Source organism: Neoarius graeffei, chromosome 2 (genome assembly GCF_027579695.1).
Source record: "Neoarius graeffei isolate fNeoGra1 chromosome 2, fNeoGra1.pri, whole genome shotgun sequence".
NCBI classification, from domain to species: Eukaryota; Metazoa; Chordata; class Actinopteri; order Siluriformes; family Ariidae; genus Neoarius; species Neoarius graeffei.
Window position 1 is genome coordinate 60,649,414 of NC_083570.1, and position 20,469 is coordinate 60,669,882.

At 39.2% G+C, this 20,469-nt stretch overlaps 1 protein-coding gene across 3 annotated transcripts in view; it reads left to right on the forward strand.

The window, feature by feature from the left end:
* The first annotated feature begins 908 nt into the window (after positions 1-908).
* Positions 909-20,469, forward strand: part of itga11b (integrin, alpha 11b) — a 63,733-nt gene continuing 44,172 nt past the window's right edge. For all 3 annotated transcript variants that reach the window (XM_060914579.1, XM_060914580.1, XM_060914581.1), the window contains exons 1-8: positions 909-1,035; positions 2,945-3,056; positions 9,067-9,176; positions 9,292-9,383; positions 9,876-9,990; positions 10,160-10,287; positions 13,499-13,647; positions 13,859-14,003. In XM_060914579.1, coding sequence (XP_060770562.1) covers positions 975-1,035; positions 2,945-3,056; positions 9,067-9,176; positions 9,292-9,383; positions 9,876-9,990; positions 10,160-10,287; positions 13,499-13,647; positions 13,859-14,003 — 912 coding nt within the window. In that variant the 5' untranslated portion in view covers positions 909-974. The remainder of the gene's footprint in view (positions 1,036-2,944; positions 3,057-9,066; positions 9,177-9,291; positions 9,384-9,875; positions 9,991-10,159; positions 10,288-13,498; positions 13,648-13,858; positions 14,004-20,469) is intronic.

The following is a 20,469-nucleotide window of genomic DNA, read 5'->3' on the forward strand; positions in this document are numbered from 1 at the left end:
ATTTTTCACAAATTGCTCCTGTCATTTCCCTGGTTTGTTTATATTCTAAGAGGAAATTATTTTGTCGGACGTTTTGTATAAAGTTTTTATTTATTGAATTTGCAAAAAATAAAAATGCTCTGTAGCCCTGTGATGACCTGGCGACTTGTCCAGGGTGTACCCTGCCTTTCGCTCGTAGTCAGCTGGGATAGGCTCCAGCTTGCCTGCGACCCTGTAGAAGGATAAAGCGGCTAGAGATAATGAGATGAGATGAGAAAAATGCTCTGTTTCTCAAAATCCAGTGAATGTGGATAGAATAAAACAGTTATTCCACTCAATCTCGTTGTACATGGCTGCTACAGTGCTACACGCCTCGTTGGCTGTCAGCTCATGTATGACTCAATTTTGTGGGATAATTGTTAATTATTCAATAACTAATTTAATAATTGTTATTTCCGTAGTTTTACCAAATAGAGTATTTTGTATGCACTTCCAGGTAATCACATCCACTTTGGATTTGTGGATGATTTCTGATATGTAGTAGCCAAGATAAGCTGTGAAGCCTAAGGCAGTAGACTGGTTAACATACCCTGGCTGAGCATCTAAAGTGTTTTATGTTCATTTCATTGAGAGAGGGATTTTTGTAAACCTGCATCAGTGTTTAAACTGTTAAAAAAAGGTGCTTCATAAAATTCTCTTTAAATAGCCTGTGTCTCTATCCTCATCCCCCACCTTAAGGCTAAGCTTTAAAACACGTAAGAGTCTCTCTCATACACACACACACACATGCCATGAGTGTGTGTGTGTGTGTGTGTGTGTGTGCACGCCTCGTCATTCTAGAGTGTGCAAGTTTCAGTGCACCTCCTTGCTGATGTCAGCCACTCCTCCTCAGATTTAGTCCTGCTGCAGCAGAGCAGTTGTGTCTAACAAACCAATCACATCCAGTTGTATGAAACAGCATACACACGCACACACACACTGACACTCACCAATGCATGGCTGCACTTATGGAGTATTATCCCATCATACTACTTTCCATCTGTTTCCTGCTCCCAGGTAAGACAGAGCACGTATGTAGCTGTGTGTGACCTCAGATATGTCTTTGATTCTGAAGCCTGAAGAGAAAATCTGTTATGATGGAAATTTAATCAAAACAATATGCATGTGGATGGGGATGGTATGCCAATATGGGGATTTCTAATATGGGAACTATTAAAGTATAGCACTTGTAGGGAAAAACATCTATCTAGTGTTGTCAAGAGGTTAAAATACAACTTTCAAAACAATTTACCCTATACTGGGTGACATACACAGATTTATCTCCTGATAGGTAGATGGTTTGTTATTTAGTGGCGTGTTTACAATATGAGTCAAAAAGTGATGAACACCTGAAATATTTATTATTATTATTATTATTATTATTATTATTGTTGTTGTTGTTGTTGTTGTTGTTGTTATTACCAGGTCATTTACAAAAGACCTAACTATTTCTATTTAAGAACTTACTAACTGGCCATTCTCAGATCCTAATGGGATGCTTATTAAAGGGCAGGTGTACTGGGCAGGTAAACAAGTTAAGACTATAGATAATAGTCTCAGACACTGTATGTATCCATTGTAAGACAAATATATCATATGTTCTACAAGTCCCTAATGAGATTTATCAAGATCTAGTCATTTTCCAAGCCCTGCGATGACCTGGCGACTTGTCCAGGGTGTACCCCACCTCTCGCCCATAGTCAGCTGGGATAGGCTCCAGCTTGCCTGCGACCCTGTACAGGATAAGCAGCTACAGATAATGGATGGATGGAGGGATAGTAATTTTCAATTAGATTTATACTGTTTCACTGAATTAGAAGTCCGATATTTCCCTACTCTTCTCTATTCATCCCAAAAACTTCCCTATACTTCCCTTTTCCATACTTTCTAATTTCTGTGTATGATCCCATTCCTTAAAGGAAAAAAGGTGAGGTTTTTTTAAGCTTTTCAAAAACATTTCATCAACAGTGTACTTTAAAAAGTGCTACAAATGCAGCAGAATTTTCCGACAGTTTCAGGTGCCTCATGATCATATCTGATATTGTGTATAAATAAATAAATAAATAAATAAATAAATCATTTGACCTATAGCAAATTAATCAATTTTGGAAATGTACTGCTAGAGAGATTAATGTTTTAGGTGTTATACTTTCATAAAGGAACTTTCAAAGTAAAGGTCAGTATTCCAGTTTCCAAAGATAGATCTACAGACAGTTGGGGTATGAAACATCAAAACTTTCTGTATGTACAAAACTTAATTTACATTGTTAATTTCATTGTGGTATTTCTATTAGAATTTTCCCAAAGCTCAACACATTGGGTTAACACTTCTGAAAGGCATATGGAGATTTGGATAGACATGCCCAGGGAGCAGATGATGCTAATGAAGAGTGAAGAAGAGAGGGAAAAAGAGAGAATGAAAAAAATACAGCATGGTACCAGATGGGGAATCATCTTGATCAGTTTACTTTTTTTGTGTGTGATGGAATGGTCTGGTCCATCTATTTTCAGATATCACAGCTTCCTGTTGGGGGAAATTAAATATAAAGAGCAAGTTGAAATAATTTGAGTAATATGGTATTTCTGCCTCACTTGGCAGCAGTAGAGAAGTCTTCCTGTGCTCATTTAACTGACCTCTGCAGATAAACTATAAAATTGAAACCAGATGCCATCAAATCATTGACTCAAATACTGGATAAGAGGACTATGGATATTAAGATATGACAGACAAAATCCAGTTGCAGGTCAGATTGTTTATTCCAACTACTGTTGCATTCAGAATAATATAGTAAATATTTCCAAACGTTTTGTCTGTTCAAGGATGACAACTATTAGAAAGATATTTCTAATATAAGTCCTTGCACTGAAGAAGTAGGAAAGTGTGTCTTTATATTACTGAGTATATTATTTTTATTTCTCTTTTAAGGGAGCAGAAACTGCTTCAGTATTGACACAAAGAAAGCCCAGATCATCCAAGGACCAAAAGAAACACAGTTTGGCTACACAGTGCAGCAACACGAGGCACTTGGTCAGAAATGGTATGGCATTTTTTCACTGAGTAATATGTCTAACCTATTACATGTGCTGCTTCCTAGAAAAATATTTAGTTTTCAGAAGCAATCAGTGATTGTATGAAAGTAACTAGAGAGTAATATCTCTCGATTGTCACAATTTGCGATGTGTTGCAGATTTCACGAGACACAAAAAGACTTGTGTCCTGACATTTATATTAATGGCATGAGGTTTCTAAGTTAAACAAGATAAAGGTGTGATTTGATTTGTTAAGAAAGCAGGAAAAGCAATGTTGTGATTTTCAACATCAAAATGTGTTTTATGGCTGGAACTGTATGACAATTTTTAATCTATTATATATTATTCATGAATGTTTAATTTATTGCATAGATCAAGGATTGAAAAAAACTCTAGTAAAGTTCCATAGCACTGAATAGTTAAACACACATCCCAGTCATATATTTCTCAGAGCAATTTTTGTGATTTGTATTTCGTCCCAATGCTGTCTGCTGGCAAGGAGTCTGAGTTCTGCCTTGCCAGAGAGCTCTGAGCAAACAATCACATTTCATGCCTGATTTCATTCAAAGTATTTCACATAGAAAAAAAAGAGTCAGACTGTCCAGGTAAAGTGAAATAAATAATAAATATTCAAGAAAATGTATATGCTGTGTATACACAAATATTTACTTCGGATGAGGAAAATCCATTAAATCAGGCTCAGGTAAAACAATGTGATATTTTGTAGCTCATTCATTCCACATGGTGTTTAATCAGAACCATAAATTCCAGCTAATCTGGATCCAAAATGAAAATCTCAAACCAGGCCTCACAAATTGAAGGACTAAAAAACAGGTATGGATTCATTTTAGACGATGCAACAAAAAGTTGCTCGTGTTTTTACTCATGTGACTTCAACATAGGCAGGAGTAACACAGTTCTAATTCTGTGAAAACACACACAAAAAAAACCCAGATCTAAAATGGGAAAGAGCTGTTGTGTGACTGACTATACAAATAGATTCAACAAGAAATTGGAGCTCTCTTTTTACAGACTGCTGAAAGCTAAAGAAAAGAGAAGCAACTTGAGGTAGTTGTTTAATGTGTAAGCTGACTACAGCCTTCTCAAATGTTCGTAAATTGTTCAAGGACAGTTATTTTGTTATTAACATTTTTTTCATTTTTAACAAAAGGCATATTTTAGTTAATAGGCTATTATATTACAAATGTTTGTAAATAATCATTGTTTATATATATATATATATATATATATATATATATATATATATATATATATATATATATACAGTGTCTTGGTGTTTGTCCTGTTTTCTTGCATTACAAACTGGAATTAAAATGGATTTTTGGGGGGTTAGCACCATTTGATTTACACAACATGCCTACAACTTTAAAGGTGAAAATTGTTGTTTTATTGTGACACAAACAATAATTAAGATAAAAAAAACAGAAATCTGGAGTGTGCATAGGTATTCACCGCCTTTCGTATGAAACCCCTAAATAAGAGCTGCTCCAACCAATTCACTTCATAAATCACATAATTAGTTGATTAAAATCCACCTGTGTGCAATCAAAGTGTCACATGATCTATCACATGATGTCTGTATAAATCAACCTGTTCTGGAAGGACCCTGACTCTGCAGCACTACTAAGCAAGCAACATGAAAACCAAGGAGCCTCCAAACAGGTCAGAGACAAAGTTGTGCAGAAGTATAGATCAGGGTTGGGTTATAAAAAATATCCCAAACTTTGAATATCCCAGGGAGCACCATTAAATCCATTATAGCAAAATGGAAAGAATATGTCACCACTACAAACCTGACAAGAGAAGGCCCCCCACTAAAACTCACAGACCGGGCAAGGAGGGCATTAATCAGAGATGCAACAAAGACACCAAATATAACACTGAAGAAGCTGCAAAGATCCACAGCGGAGATGGGAGTATCTGTCCATAGGACCACTTTTAAGCCGTACACTCCACAGAGTGGGGCTTTATGGAAGAGTGGCCAGAAATGTCATTAGTTAAGAAAACACGTTTAGAGTTTGCCCAACAGCATGTGGCAGACTCCCCAAACACATGGAAGAAGATTCTTTGGTCAAATTGGACTAAAAATTAATCTTTTTGGCCATTATGTGAAACGCCATGTGTGGCGCGAACCCAACAGCCTGAGAACACCATTCCTACAGTGAAGTATAGTGGCGGCAGCATCATGCTGTGGGGATATTTTTCATCTGCAGGGACAGAAAAGCTGGTCAGGACTGAAGGAAAGATGGATGGCACTAAATACAGGCTAATTCTGGAGGGAAACCTGTTTGAGTCGGCCAGAGGTTTGAGACTGGAATGAAGGTTCACATTCCAGCAGGACAATGACCCTAAACATACTGCTAAAGCTACACTGGAGTGGTTTAAAGGGAAACATTTAAATGTGTTGGAATGGCCTAATCAAAGCCCAGCCCTCAATCCAATTGAGAATCTGTGGCATAACTTGAAGATTGCTGTACACCAACGCAACCCATCTAACTTGAGAGTTAGAGCAGTTTTGCATTGAGGAATGGGCAAAAATCCCACTGGCTAGATGTGCTAAGCTAATAGAGACATACCCCAAGAGACTTGCAGCTGTAATTGCAGCAAAAGGTGGCTCTACAAAGGATTGACTTTGGGGGGTGAATACCTATGCACACTCCAGATTTCTGTTTTTTTCATCTTAATTATTGTTTGTGTCTTTGTGTCACAATAAGGCAACAATTTTCACCTTTAAAGTGGTAGGCATGTTGTGTAAATCAAATGGTGCTTACCTTCAAAAAATCCATTTTAATTCCAGCTTGTAATGCAACAAAACAGGACAAACACAATGGAGGATGAATACTTTTGCAAGACACTGTGTGTGTGTGTGTGTGTGTGTGTGTGTGTGTGTGTGTGTGTGTGTGTGTATACAACCCCAATTCCAAAAAAGTTGGGACAAATACAAATTGTAAATAAAAACGGAATGCAATAATTTACAAATCTCAAAAACTGATGTTGTATTCACAATAGAACATAGACAACATATCAAATGTTGAAAGTGAGACATTTTGAAATTTCATGCCAAATATTGGCTCATTTGAAATTTCATGACAGCAACACATCTCAAAAAAGTTGGGACAGGGGCAATAAGAAGCTGGAAAAGTTAAAGGTACAAAAACGGAACAGCTGGAGGACCAAATTGCAACTCATTAGGTCAATTGGCAATAGGTCATTAACATGACTGGGTATAAAAAGAGCATCTTGGAGTGGCAGCGGCTCTCAGAAGTAAAGATGGGAAGAGGATCACCAATCCCCCTAATTCTGCACCGACAAATAGTGGAGCAATATCAGAAAGGAGTTCGACAGTGTAAAATTGCAAAGAGTTTGAACATGTCATCATCTATAGTGCATAATATCATCAAAAGATTCAGAGAATCTGGAAGAATCTCTGTGCGTAAGGGTCAAGGCCGGAAAACCATACTGGGTGCTTGTGATCTTCAGGCCCTTAGACGGCACTGCATCACATACAGGCATGCTTCTGTATTGGAAATCACAAAATGGGCTCAGGAATATTTCCAGAGAACATTATCTGTGAACACAATTCACCGTGCCATCCGCCGTTGCCAGCTAAAACTCTATAGTTCAAAGAAGAAGCCGTATCTAAACATGATCCTGAAGCGCAGACGTCTTCTCTGGGCCAAGGCTCATTTAAAATGGACTGTGGCAAAGTGGAAAACTGTTCTGTGGTCAGATGAATCAAAATTTGAAGTTCTTTATGGAAATCAGGGACGCCATGTCATTCGGACTAAAGAGGAGAAGGACGACCCGAGTTGTTATCAGCGCTCAGTTCAGAAGCCTGCATCTCTGATGGTATGGGGTTGCATTAGTGCGTGTGGCATGGGCAGCTTACACATCTGGAAAGACACCATCAATGCTGAAAGGCATATCCAGGTTCTAGAGCAACATATGCTCCCATCCAGACAACGTCTCTTTCAGGGAAGACCTTGCATTTTCCAACATGACAATGCCAAACTACATACTGCATCAATTACAGCATCACGGCTGCGTAGAAGAAGGGTCCGGGTACTGAACTGGCCAGCCTGCAGTCCAGATCTTTCACCCATAGAAAACATTTGGCACATCATAAAATGGAAGATACGACAAAAAAGACCTAAGACAGTTGAGCAACTAGAATCCTACATTAGACAAGAATGGGTTAACATTCCTATCCCTAAACTTGAGCAACTTGTTTGCTCAGTCCCCAGACGTTTACAGACTGTTGTAAAGAGAAAAGGGGATGTCTCACAGTGGTAAACATGGCCTTGTCCCAACTTTTTTGAGATGTGTTGTTATGAAATTTAAAATCACCTAATTTTTCTCTTTAAATGATACATTTTCTCAGTTTAAACATTTGATATGTCATCTATGTTCTATTCTGAATAAAATATGGAATTTTGAAACTTCCACATTGCATTCCATTTTTATTTACAATTTGTACTTTGTCCCAACTTTTTTGGAATCGGGATTTTATATATATATATATATATATATATATATATATATATATATATATATTGTGTGTGTGTGTGTGTGTGTGTATAACAAAAGGAATATTTAACTAAGTAAATAGGAAAATGCATTTTGCATTTTTTTGGTAATACATTTTTTTCATTTAATTTTTGTCAAAAATATTGTGAAAATTGAATCGTGAACCCAACATTGTGAAATCAAACCAAATCATGTGACTGGGTGAATTGTTACATGTTCAGTCACAAATAATGTCCAAGTTAATATTTGTGGTTTATTTCTACACATTGTATTGTATATGTATTGTTTGTGTATTTTTATCTGGTAGCCTTACAAGCTGATTTTAGTCTTTGATCCTTTTGCAAAATCTCATTTGTTTTAATGGTTTTCTGAGAAAAAGTAGTCTCTGAGTTTTCTTAGAAGAAAGAGCTCCGAGTGCTTCATTGTTTTGCTGCCACTGATTGCCATTTAAAACTATTATCTTTGAGTCAGCTCCACATGTGTATCATAAACCCTGCAGACAACACTTAATGTGTAACTCAATTAAGGTAACCCCACTCAACTCAAGCTGGCTACCTACTTCCTGTTTTCAAGCTTGAGGTTTTTCAGTCCTGATGGTTAACTTGCATTCCTTCAGGAATACAAAATGTTTTGTCCTTTGAAGTTTGCAGGTAAATAAGTGGAAAGTATTTGCACTTGTCTAGCAACCTGTCTGCATGGTTCATGTAGCACTAGCGGCTTCTGGAAAGTATGTGTTGTGGTTTGTTTTTCCCAAGAGTCCCACTGTGCCTCCCATCATAGTTTAACTTAACACAGTGGCAAAAAGCAAACCTCCTGGCATATGACGCTTCAGGAATGTGAGTGAATCCACAGCAGCACACCAGATTCAGGAATTCTGTAGTATGTAAGAGTCTTTAAAAAAATCTCAGTAGCTCTGTATTCCACATTCTATCACCACATATGGTATTATGATTTGTGACTTTTTTTTTGTTTCCTATGATTCAGGAATAAAGAAGTTATGAGCAGTGATACGTTTCCAGGAAATCTGGAGTTTCTGCTGATTGGTGCCAAGAAATTCAGTTTTTAATCATTTTTTTAATGTGTGTTATGTTTTGGCACAAGTTAAGATCCATGCTGGAAATCATTCGTTAGTAATCCTTTTAAAAATTCCAGATTAATTTATCTTTTTTTATTCGGTGAAGTGGTGTAGTTGCTTCTTACTGAGGAAGTACTCATCCATCTGCTTCATACAATCTATAGCCATTCAAAACTCTCAACCTGGTAATCCAAAGTGCTGGAGAGATATACTTTAAATTATTGTATTTTACAAAAATTCTGAATCACTATAGATACATTTGTGGTCATAAATGAAGCAACTATATGAGTAAATTAAACTATAATATGATTTTAACTGAGTAAAGTATTCTATAGTAAAGAGAACAAGTGAGTAAATTTGTCATGACATATGTGTTTTGCTCTGTTTTCCTGTAGGCTCCTTGTGGGAGCTCCATTAGAGAAGAATGGTGAAAATGAGACCGGTGATGTCTACAAGTGCCCACTTGATAGCTCGACTAAAACAAACTGTTCACGCCTCAACTTAGGTATTGTCTGGATTCCTGATGGAAGATTAATTTTACACCAATAAAATATGACGTTTTGTGGACCAACTCTGTCTTCATTGAAATTAATGTTATTACCTTTTTTATTTTCCTGAAGGAGGGACAACTCTAAAAAATGTATTTGAACACAAAGACAAAATGAGACTAGGGATGTCCCTAACCTCCAACCCAAAAGACAACAGTTTTGTGGTGGGTGTCATTTTCAGAATAATACTATTCACAGGCTCTACTCTTATGATCATAATGCAAAAATAAAAATTGGGAACAAAATCACATCATCTGTGAGTGTACTAGCAGATAGGCATAGTGTATGGATTTTTTTTTTTTTTTGGACCATCAGTGCAAACAATTTTCTTGTGAAAAGCAATATAATTGTAAAAAGGGATTGGGTTGGAATGAATACATTACCAAGCAGTGTATTTAGGTGATTATATAGTTATAATCTGCTCCTTTCCTTTAAAAAGCTAGGTGATACACTTAAAAGCTAAGTGTATGGCAGTGTTTTGGCACACATTTGTGTACAAAAATATATTATGAGATTAGATAAAATATTGTTTCACTTAAGACCAGAAAGCTGGATCAAATGGGATGAAAAATCCCACTGTGATGGCAAAGTTTGGATGTCACACAAACTATTTTGCCAGTTCACCCACATGTTCATGCAGATATTTTGTTCTTCAGGCTTGTGGTCCATTATGGTCATACGAATGTGGTACATCTTTATACAGCACAGGAATCTGCTCCAGTGTTGACAGCACTTTTAACTTCTCACACAGCATTGCACCTGCCTTTCAGAGTATGATTTTGTTAATTTCTCAGTTTTTCTTTTTCATTTTGTTGAAAATACTGCATGATCATTGATTAGAGTCTTGGTAGAAAAAAAATCTGTGCATGATTATTTTTAACTAAATGCACATATTCAGTCACTGAAAGTTACCATTTGAATGTGTATTTTTATCTACCAGGATGTGAAACATATATGGATATAGTCATAGTGCTGGATGGATCAAATTCTATATACCCCTGGTTTGAGGTGCAGGACTTCCTAATCAACATCCTCCAGAAGTTTGCTATTGGTCCAGGACAGATTCAGGTATGACTGAAGCATAGTCATGTCCACCATGCATATGTATGTAGATGGGTATTTATATAATGTGTTCCATAATATTTGTCATCAGAATATTGTTATTATTATTGCTATTGACAGAGTTCTTGTTTGTGCATGCTATTTATATTGTACATATTTGGGATCTCTACATACATAAACAAATATTGTAATGCAAATCTCGGATTATGTGCTACTGTAATTTGTAGCTTGGCTGAGAAACCATACTGATTTAAACACTGCATATGCAACCTGAGGACTAAAGTGCCACTAAATCACTCGAGGACTGTTGAAGTCTACAAGGGGACACAAACTCTTTGGACAAAAAATGGACAGATAAAGGTTTACAAAGGACCACTAAAGACCATAGATAGATAGATAGATAGATAGATAGATAGATAGATAGATAGATAGATAGATAGAGTGGTGCTTGAAAGTTTGTGAACCCTTTAGAATTTTCTATATTTCTGCATAAAATGACCTAAAACATCATCAGATTTTCACACAAGTCTTAAAAGTAGAAAAAGAGAACCCAGTTAAACAAATGAGACAAAATATTATACTTGGTCATTTATTTATTGAGGAAAATGATCCAATATTACATATCTGTGAGTGGCAAAAGTATGTGAACCTCTAGGATTAGCAGTTAATTTGAAGGTGAAATTAGAGTCAGGTGTTTTCAATCAATGGGATGACAATCAGGTGTGAGTGGGCACCCTGTTTTATTTAAAGAACAGGGATCTATCAAAGTCTGATCTTCACAACACATGTTTGTGGAAGTGTATCATGGCACCAACAAAGGAGATTCCTGAGGACCCTAGAAAAGGCGTTGTTGATGCTCATCAGGCTGGAAAAGGTTACAAAACCATCTCTAAAGAGTTTGGACTCCACCAATCCACAGACAGACAGACTGTGTACAAATGGAGGAAATTCAAGACCATTGTTACCCTCCCCAGGAGTGGTCAACCAACAAAGATCACTCCAAGAGCAAGGCGTGTAATAGTCAGCGAGGTCACAAAGGGCCCCAGGGTAACTTCTAAGCAACTGAAGGCCTTTCTCACATTGGCTAATGTTAATGTTCATGAGTCCACCATCCAGAGAACACTGAACAGCAATGGTCTACATGGCAGGGTTGCAAGGAGAAAGAGACTGCTCTCCAAAAAGAACATTGCTGCTCATCTGCAGTTTGCTAAAGATCACATGGACAAGCCAGAAGGCGATTGGAAAAATGTTTTGTGGACAGATGAGACAAAAATGGAATATTTTGGTTGAAATGAGAAGCATTATGTTTGGAGAAAGGAAAACACTGCATTCCAGCATAAGAATCTTATCCCATCTGTGAAACATGGTGGTGGTAGTATCATGGTTTGGGCTTATTTTGCTGGGTCAGGACGGCTTGCCATCATTGGTGGAACAATGAATTCTGAATTATACCAGTGAATTCTAAAGGAAAATGTCAGGACATCTGTCCATGAACTGAATCTCAAGAGAAGGTGGGTCATGCAGCAAGACAACGACCCTAAGCCAAAGTCCTGACCTTAATCCAATCGAAATGTTGTGGAAGGACCTGAAGTGAGTAGTTCATGTGAGGAAACCCACCAACATCCCAGAGTTGAAGCTGTTCTGTACGGAGGAATGGGCTAAAATTCCTCCAAGCCGGTGTGCAGGACTGATCAACAGTTACTGGAAACATTTAGTTGCAGTTATTGCTGCACAAGGGGGTCACACCAGATACTGAAAGCAAAGGTTCACATCCTTTTGCCACTCACAGATATGCAATATTGGATCATTTTCCTCAATAAATAAGCACCACTGTAGGTAGGTAGATAGATAGATACGTTCTGTAGACCCTCTCAATATAAATTTATTTTAGGAAAATAATCCATGGGGCGGGTGGCATGGTGGTGTAGTGGTTAGCACTGTCTCCTCACAGCAAGAAGGTCCTGGGTTAGAGCCCAGCGACTGATGGGGGCCTTTCTGTGTGGAGTTTGCATGTTCTCCCCATGTCTGCATGGGTTTCCTCCTGGTGTTCCGGTTTCCCCCACAGTCCAAAGACATGCAGGTTAGGTTAACTGGTGCCTCTAAATTGACTGTAGGTGTGAATGTGAGTGTGACTGATTGTTTGTCTCTGTGTCAGCCCTGCGATAACTTGGCAACTTGTCCAGGGTGTACCCTGCCTTTTGCCTATAGTCAGCTGGGATAGGCTCCAGCTTGCCTGCGACCCTGTAGAACAGGAGAAGCAGCTACAGATAATGAATGGATGAATCCATGGGGCAGCCATGACCTAAAGGTTAGAGAAACAGCGTTGGGCCCAAATGGTTACTGGCTTGATTCTCGGGACCGGCAGGAAAATCCATGGCTGAGATGCCCTTAAGCAAGGCACCTAAACCCCAACTGCTCCCCAAGCCCTGGGTATATGTATGTACTCATTGTACATCGCTCTGGATAAGAGCATCTGCTAAATGCCTGTAAAATAATGTAATCCAACTATTCAAATATTAGGCTCATTGTTTAAAAGTGGACAATATTTTGGCCATTTATTGCATCCATACTGACACTTCAATTCTCAACACTTTCTATTAAAATGGTCATTTATATACTTTATAGAAATTTGGAGTACATTACAGAGCAAGTCTAAACTTTAAGGGTTCTCATTTCTTGTAACAAACCTTATCTTATGACAGGCCTACTTAATCAGTCACAATTCAGCGTCAGGCCTTTTATTTGCTTTTACTCTTCTACAACTGTATACTGTAATGATTTATAATGGCTCTTTTGGGTGTTACCCAGAAGAGGACGGGTTCCCTTTAGAGTCTGCTTCCTCTCAAGGTTTCCTGTGGTCTCAGGGAATATTTCCTTGCCACTGTTGAACTTGGCTTGCTCATTCAGGATCGAAACCTACATCCGGATTTCTGCTTTGTGAGAGTGCCTATTGTTAAAAAGCACTGTACAAATAAAAGTGAATTGAATTTAGGATTAAACCCATTTCATTCAAAGTCAAATAGTTCATACCTATAAGAACTCAATAATAAATGTAACTTCTGCTAATGATGGGTTGTGATTTCCACTTCCAAGTTCCAAAATGTAAAAAAAAAAATCATGGACTCCTTAGATATACTTCACAGACATCTGGGGATCCTCAGGCTTTGAGAACCAGGGCTCTATTAATTTTATGTCTGGCTTTTCCTGCTCTCCACAGGTTGGAGTGGTGCAGTATGGAGAGAGGGTGGTTCATGAGTTCCGCCTAGATGATTTCCATACAGTTAATGAAGTGGTGAGTGCAGCACAGAATATTATCCAACGTGGAGGAGAGGAGACTCGCACAGCACTTGGGATCAACGTTGCACGGTACACCAAAAGCAGACCTTTTTTTATTGAAAATATTACACTTTTCAGGTCTACAGTCACTCTGAGATTTTGTTTTAGTTATAATTCCACTACTCAGAGTCTGGTTTTGAAATTCTTACAAATACAATAAATTTGTGCAAATAGCTTGTAGGCCGGTTAATTACAGGAATTTTTGACAGTGGAATAAATCATTTTCTAATATCAATGATAGTTCCCAGGCATTTAAGCGTGGAGGGCGTCCCGATGCCAGGAAAGTGATGATTGTGATAACTGATGGAGAATCACATGATAGCCCAGACCTAAAGAAAGCTGTTGAAGAGAGTGAGAAAGACAACATCACATTGTATGGAATCGCTGTGAGTCTGCTTTACCTTTACCATCCATTTGTTACTCAATTCGTATTAATTTCCCACCAAATGTATCAAGGGTCCTTTACTGCATAGCCACTTCCAGTGTCTTGCAAAAGTATTCATCCCCCTTGGTGTTTGTCCTGTGTTGTTGCATTACAAGCTGGAATTAAAATGGATTTTTTTTAGGGGGGGTTAGCACCATTTGATTTACACAACATGCCTACCACTTTAAAGGTGCAAATTGTTGTTTTATTGTGACACAAACAATAATTAAGATGAAAAAACAGAAATCTGGAGTGTGCATAGGTATTCACCCCCTTTCAGATGAAACCCCTAAATAAGAGCTGGTCCAACCAATTCACTTCATAAGTCACATAATTAGTTGATTAAGAGCCACCTGTGTGCAGTCAAAGTGTCACATGATCTGTCACATGATGTCTGTATAAATCAACCTGTTCTGGAAGGACCCTGACTCTGCAACACTACTAAGGAAGCAACATGAAAACCAACGTGCGCGCCAAACAGGTCAGTTGTTGAAGTATGGATCAGGGTCGGGTTATAAAAAAATATACCAAACTTTGAATATCCCAGGGAGCACCATTACATCCATTATAGCAACATGGAAAGAATATGTCACCACTACAAACCTGACAAGAGAAGGCCGCCAACCAAAACTCACAGACTGGGCAAGGAGGGCATTAATCAGAGATGCAACAAAGACACCAAAAATAACACTGAAAGAGCTGTAAAGGTCCACAGCGGAGATGGGAGTATCTGTCCATAGGACCACTTTAAGCCATACACTCCACAGAGTGGGGCTTTATGGAAGATTGGCCAGAAAAAAAAGCCATTGTTTAAGAAAACACATTTGGAGTTTCCCAACAGCATATGGCAGACTCCCCAAACACATGGAAGAAGATTCTTTGGTCAAATTAGACTAAAATTGATCTTTTTGGCCATTATGGGAAATGCTATGTGTTGCACAAACCCAACACCATGACAGCACCATTCCTACAGTGAAACATGGTGGTGGCAGCATCATGCTGTGGGGATGTTTTTCATCTGCATGGACAGGAAAGCTGGTCAGGATTGAAGGAAAGATGGATGGCACTAAATACAGGGCAATTCTGGAGGAAAACCTGTTTGAGTCGGCCAGAGGTTTGAGACTGGGATGAAGGTTCACATTCCAGCAGGACAATGACCCTAAACATACTGCTAAAGCTACACTGGAGTAGGTTAAAGGGAAGCATTTAAATGTCTTTGGAATGGCCTAATCAAAGCCCAGACCTCAATCCAATTGAGAATCTGTGGCATAACTTGAAGATTGCTGTAACACCAACGCAACCCATCTAACTTGAAGGAGTTGGAGCAGTTTTGCTTTGAGGAATGGGGAAAAAATCCCAGTGGCTAGATGTGCTAAGCTAATAGAGACATATCCCAAGAGACTTGCAGCTGTAACTGCAGCAAAAGGTGGCTCTACAAAGGATTGCCTTTGGGGGGGGGGATGAATACCTATGCACACCTCAGATTTCAGGTTTTTTTTATCTTAATTATTGTTTGTGTCACAATAAAACAATAATTTTCACCTTTAAAGTGGTAGGTATGCTGTGCAAACCAAATGGTGCTAACGCCCCAAAAACTCCATTTTAATTCCAGCTTGTAATGCGACAAAACAGGACAAACACAATGGGGGATGAATACTTTTGCAAGACACTGTAGTTGTTAGTTCTTTGTACAGTATATTTACTTTATTTGTTTACAAGCAAAGATTATTTTACAGATGTTCACAGGAGGGGAGTTGGTGACAGCAATGTTTAGCTAGCTGACTTTGTTCTAATCCATCCATCCATTATCTATAGCGCTTATCCCTCAGGGTCATAGGGGAAACTGGAGCCAATCCCAGCTGACACTGGGTGAGAAGGCAGGGTACAACCCAGGCAGGTCACCAATCTATCAGAGGGCTAACACAAACAAACAACCATTTACACTCTCATTCACACCTATGGGAAATTTAGAGTAGCCAGTTGATGTAATCTGTATGTTTTTGGACTGTGGAATGAAACTGGAGCACCTGGAGGAAACCCACACAGGCACAGGGATGTCATGCAAACTACATACAGAAAGACCCCAGTCAACTGCAAGGTTCAAACCCAGAACCTTCTTTCTGTGAGGTGACAGTGTTAATCACTGCACTACCATGCCACCACTTTGAGCTAATCCTAGATTTTTGTTGTTGTTGTTGTTCATTCCTTGAAAAATCAAATTTACTAGAGCACTCTGAATATTGTCTAACCATTTTTTGATTAATTTTTGCAGAGTGGATATTGCATTTTATTCCCTTAAACAACATATAGTAGTGTATTCTATAATCCTTAAATGCTATAAAATAAAAAAGGAGAAACAAAAATAAAAGCATCACAAACCTTGCTCTTTGAATGGTATTTTGCAAATTTGCCTTGCAAATTTGTCTCACACAGTTAGAATTGCAACTAAATAACATTTAAAGAAAATATTGCCTGGCCTTTATAGGTTACTAACCACCCCTTTGTTTTATTCTTTGGTTGTTTATATTCGATTTTACGCCACACCAACAGATATCTGTGCAAATCATCGTGAATATGCCTTACCTTCACCTCCCAAATCCCTTCCAATTCCTCATTTTGAATCAGGGCCTGTGACTGCCTGAATCCAATGAAGGACCACTTAAGACTGATGTATACCCTCTTGAGTAATGGCCAGCACTCGGTACTTCTGCAGCATTTAATGCTGTCTGTCCAGATGTTCAGTGGTTCACCACAGCACCAAAAGCCCAGACCTCACTCCAGCTCTTTGTTTGCTTCCCTGACTAGCATTTGTGAAGTATTGCTCCACACAAATAGCAAGGGTTCTAGTCCACTAAGTGCAACGGGCAAGAGCAACTTATTTTGGTAAAATGATGGGATCAGCTGAGTTCTCAGGGTGGGGAGGAATTTGTGCTTCCAAATGCTCTAGCATCATCCATTAGATGACATTGTCTGGGTGCTGAGAACTGCCAGCAGAGTGCTTCTGGAAACAGGAGCTTCTGGAAACAGGAGCTTGCATTTTGTCCAAGGACTGGACAATTTGGGGGTGAGGGGCTGTGCTCCATGCCCACTTTAAATTATTTTCCAAGCAGCTCTGAGGTTTAGGAACCAGTATAATAGTATGGCTCTCAGGGAACAATTTTGAACAATTTCATTGTTTTCAGCTTTGCTTTATCGTCATCCTGTTCACGGCCACAGAGACATATGGCCAGCTCACTGTTTAGAGAGAGATTTCGAAAAAGAGAAATCTCTTTTTCTCTTTTTGGCATGTTTGAATAACAAGGCTCAGACATGCCATGTTATTCATTACCTCTCGAGCTCATGTCCAAACATATCCCTCCTAATGCAGAACCACCCTAAACCACACCACCACTTGCTTATAGTGGGAAATTTGTTTCTTTACAGCATACACCAGGTCACAATGTCATCACACTAAAACTTTAGGCATCAAGAAGTCCATGGTGACAGGCAGTCAATCAGAAAAGACAGAGTATGAGCAAGAACATGTAAGTCAATATATTCAATAAGGAATGCATATTTAGGGGTAATTGAGCTTTTTTTTTGCTGAAGTAGTAAGAAATTTCTTTTACTGGGAGGTGGGAAGCTAGTAAATGATGGTTTCTCATTGGAAAGTTATTTTAGCTAAAGAAATAATAGCTGTGAGTGCATAGGCACTGCTGCTAGGCAGTCACAGTGACAGAGTACTTGGTGGACAGGAGCTATATGACCAGCTGTTGTTGAAAGTAAGGGGTTTTCCTCTTTTACATAATACTCAGTAAATGTGACATGTTGATCATCGTTACCTCGGCCAACTTTGTTGGAGGAGCTTATGTTTTTGCCTCCGTTTGTTTGTTGTTTAGGCGGCACGGTGGTGTAGTGGTTAGCGCTGTCGCCTCACAGCAAGAAGGTCCTGGGTTTGAGCCCCAGGGCCGGCGAGGGCCTTTCTGGGTGGAGTTTGCATGTTCTCCCCGTGTCCGCGTGGGTTTCCTCCGGGTGCTCCGGTTTCCCCCACAGTCCAAAGACATGCAGGTTAGGTTAACTGGTGACTCTAAATTGACCGTAGGTGTGAGTGTGAATGGTTGTCTGTGTCTATGTGTCAGCCCTGTGATGACCTGGCGACTTGTCCAGGGTGTACTCCGCCTTTCGCCCATAGTCAGCTGGGATAGGCTCCAGCTTGCCTGCGACCCTGTAGAAGGATAAAGCGGCTAGAGATAATGAGAATGTTTGTTGTTTGACTTTTCCCAACATAACTCAAAAAGTAGTTAATGGATTTTGATGAAATTTGGAGGAAAGGTGGACCATGGGCCACAGAACAGTTGATTGAATTTTGGTGCAAGTCTGGATATGTATGTGGATCTAGGATTTTTTGTCTCTTCCCATGTAACTCAAAGTAGTGAACGGATTTTGATGAAAATTGGTGTGCAGCTTTAGTATTATCCTAGGTTCAAGTGACTTGATTTTGATGGTGATATGTGGCTTGGCAGAGGTATGCACTGTACTGACTGGCCTTCTAGTTTTATTCTGTAATTACAGTGGGAGCATATATATGTTATTTACCAGCTGGGAGGTCTGTATCATGAAATACCGTGACCAAGGTCTTGAAAGTACTGAGCGAGGCCCTCTGGGCCGAGTCAGTATTTAAGGCCGAGGTCACGGTATTTCACCATACGGACCGACCTTAAGCTGGTAAATAATCAATTTATTTTTTTCTTTACCAAATTCTAACAGAAAACGAGAGCGCCCCAAAGGGAAAACCGAGCCGAGCCGCCATTTTGAATCCTCATTCACGGCTGTAATGCAAATTGCTTTCTCCTCGGTATACAAGTGCACTTCCATGGCAGGAAAAAAACGCATTTTGCTGCCTATGTAGTCCCCTATTTATACAAATAGGAGTCATTCAGGATTCAGTCATGTTTTTGCTCAGCGTTAGCAAGTTAGAGGTTTTAGCTTTCTCCCGAAATGTTTTCTTTTATTTTGTCTTCCTCAGGGTAGTAAAACTCGCTTTCACTGTGAACACTGTCATTATCGCTATCCATGCTGTAAAATTAATACTATTTTGAATCCTCATTCACGGCTGTAATGCAAATTGCTTCCTCCTCGGTATACAAGTGCACTTCCATGGCAGGAAAAAAACCCTACATTTTGCTGCCTATGTAGTCCCCTATTTATACAAATAGTCATTCAGGATTCAGCCATGTTTTTGCTCGGTGTTAGCAAATTACAGGTTTTTAGCTTTCTCCTCATCTCATTCATCTCATCTCATCATCTCTAGCCACTTTATCCTGTTCTACAGGGTCGCAGGCAAGCTGGAGCCTATCCCAGCTGACTACGGGCGAAAGGCGGGGTACACCCTGGACAAGTCGCCAGGTCATCACAGGGCTGACACATAGACACAGACAACCATTCACACTCACATTCACACCTACGCTCAATTTAGAGTCACCAGTTAACCTAACCTGCATGTCTTTGGACTGTGGGGGAAACCGGAGCACCCGGAGGAAACCCACGCGGACACGGGGAGAACATGCAAACTCCACACAGAAAGGCCCTGGCCGGCCATGGGGCTCGAACCCAGACCTTCTTGCTGTGAGGCGACAGCGCTAACCACTACACCACCGTGCCGCCCAGCTTTCTCCTGAAATGTTTTATTTTATTTCTTCTTCCTCAGGGTAGTAAAACTCACTTTCACTGTGAACACTGTCATTATCACTATCCATGCTGTAAAATTAATGCTATTTTCCTGAGAAATGCTGGCAAAAATCTATAAGATTTTTGATAATCTTATAAATAAATCTTATAAAAAAAGATAAATGTTGACAAAAAAATGCTACTATGTTTGTTGTTGTTGTGAACGAGTGAGTCGCCAGAGGTCCATAACCGGGGTCTGTAACTGGAGTCCGTACCGTGGGATACAGACCCGCTCGCCAGCCAATCAGAGCGCAGGATTTGGACTGCAAAAAAAATATTTGTTATCTTCAGAGTTATGAATAGTTGGACTGCCTCCCAAAGCATTTACTACTTAGAGCCTTGAATTCTTATTGAATGGACACTCACAGCTGTGAGAGTCATCTGCACAGTGACAAAGGACACAGCCAACCCACATTTTGAAATGTTCTTCTGTGAGTAGCTTGCAATCACAATTTATTTTCTACACAGCAGGGCAAAATTCCAAAATCTTACGTCCAAAAGCATGGCCACACTTGGAAGTTTTCTGTCTGGCTTTGGAAGCAGCAGGCAATTCATTTAAAATCTTCATAATTTCTTAATATTATGTCTTGTCCTTCTGCAGTAAGTTCTCAGAACTTACTCTAGCTTCTCAAAAACTCAAGAGGCAGAATCACCACCTTAATACTATATTATTTTATGCGTCTTCAGTTTCATCACCTTCAGCACTGGTCAGGTGCATGTCC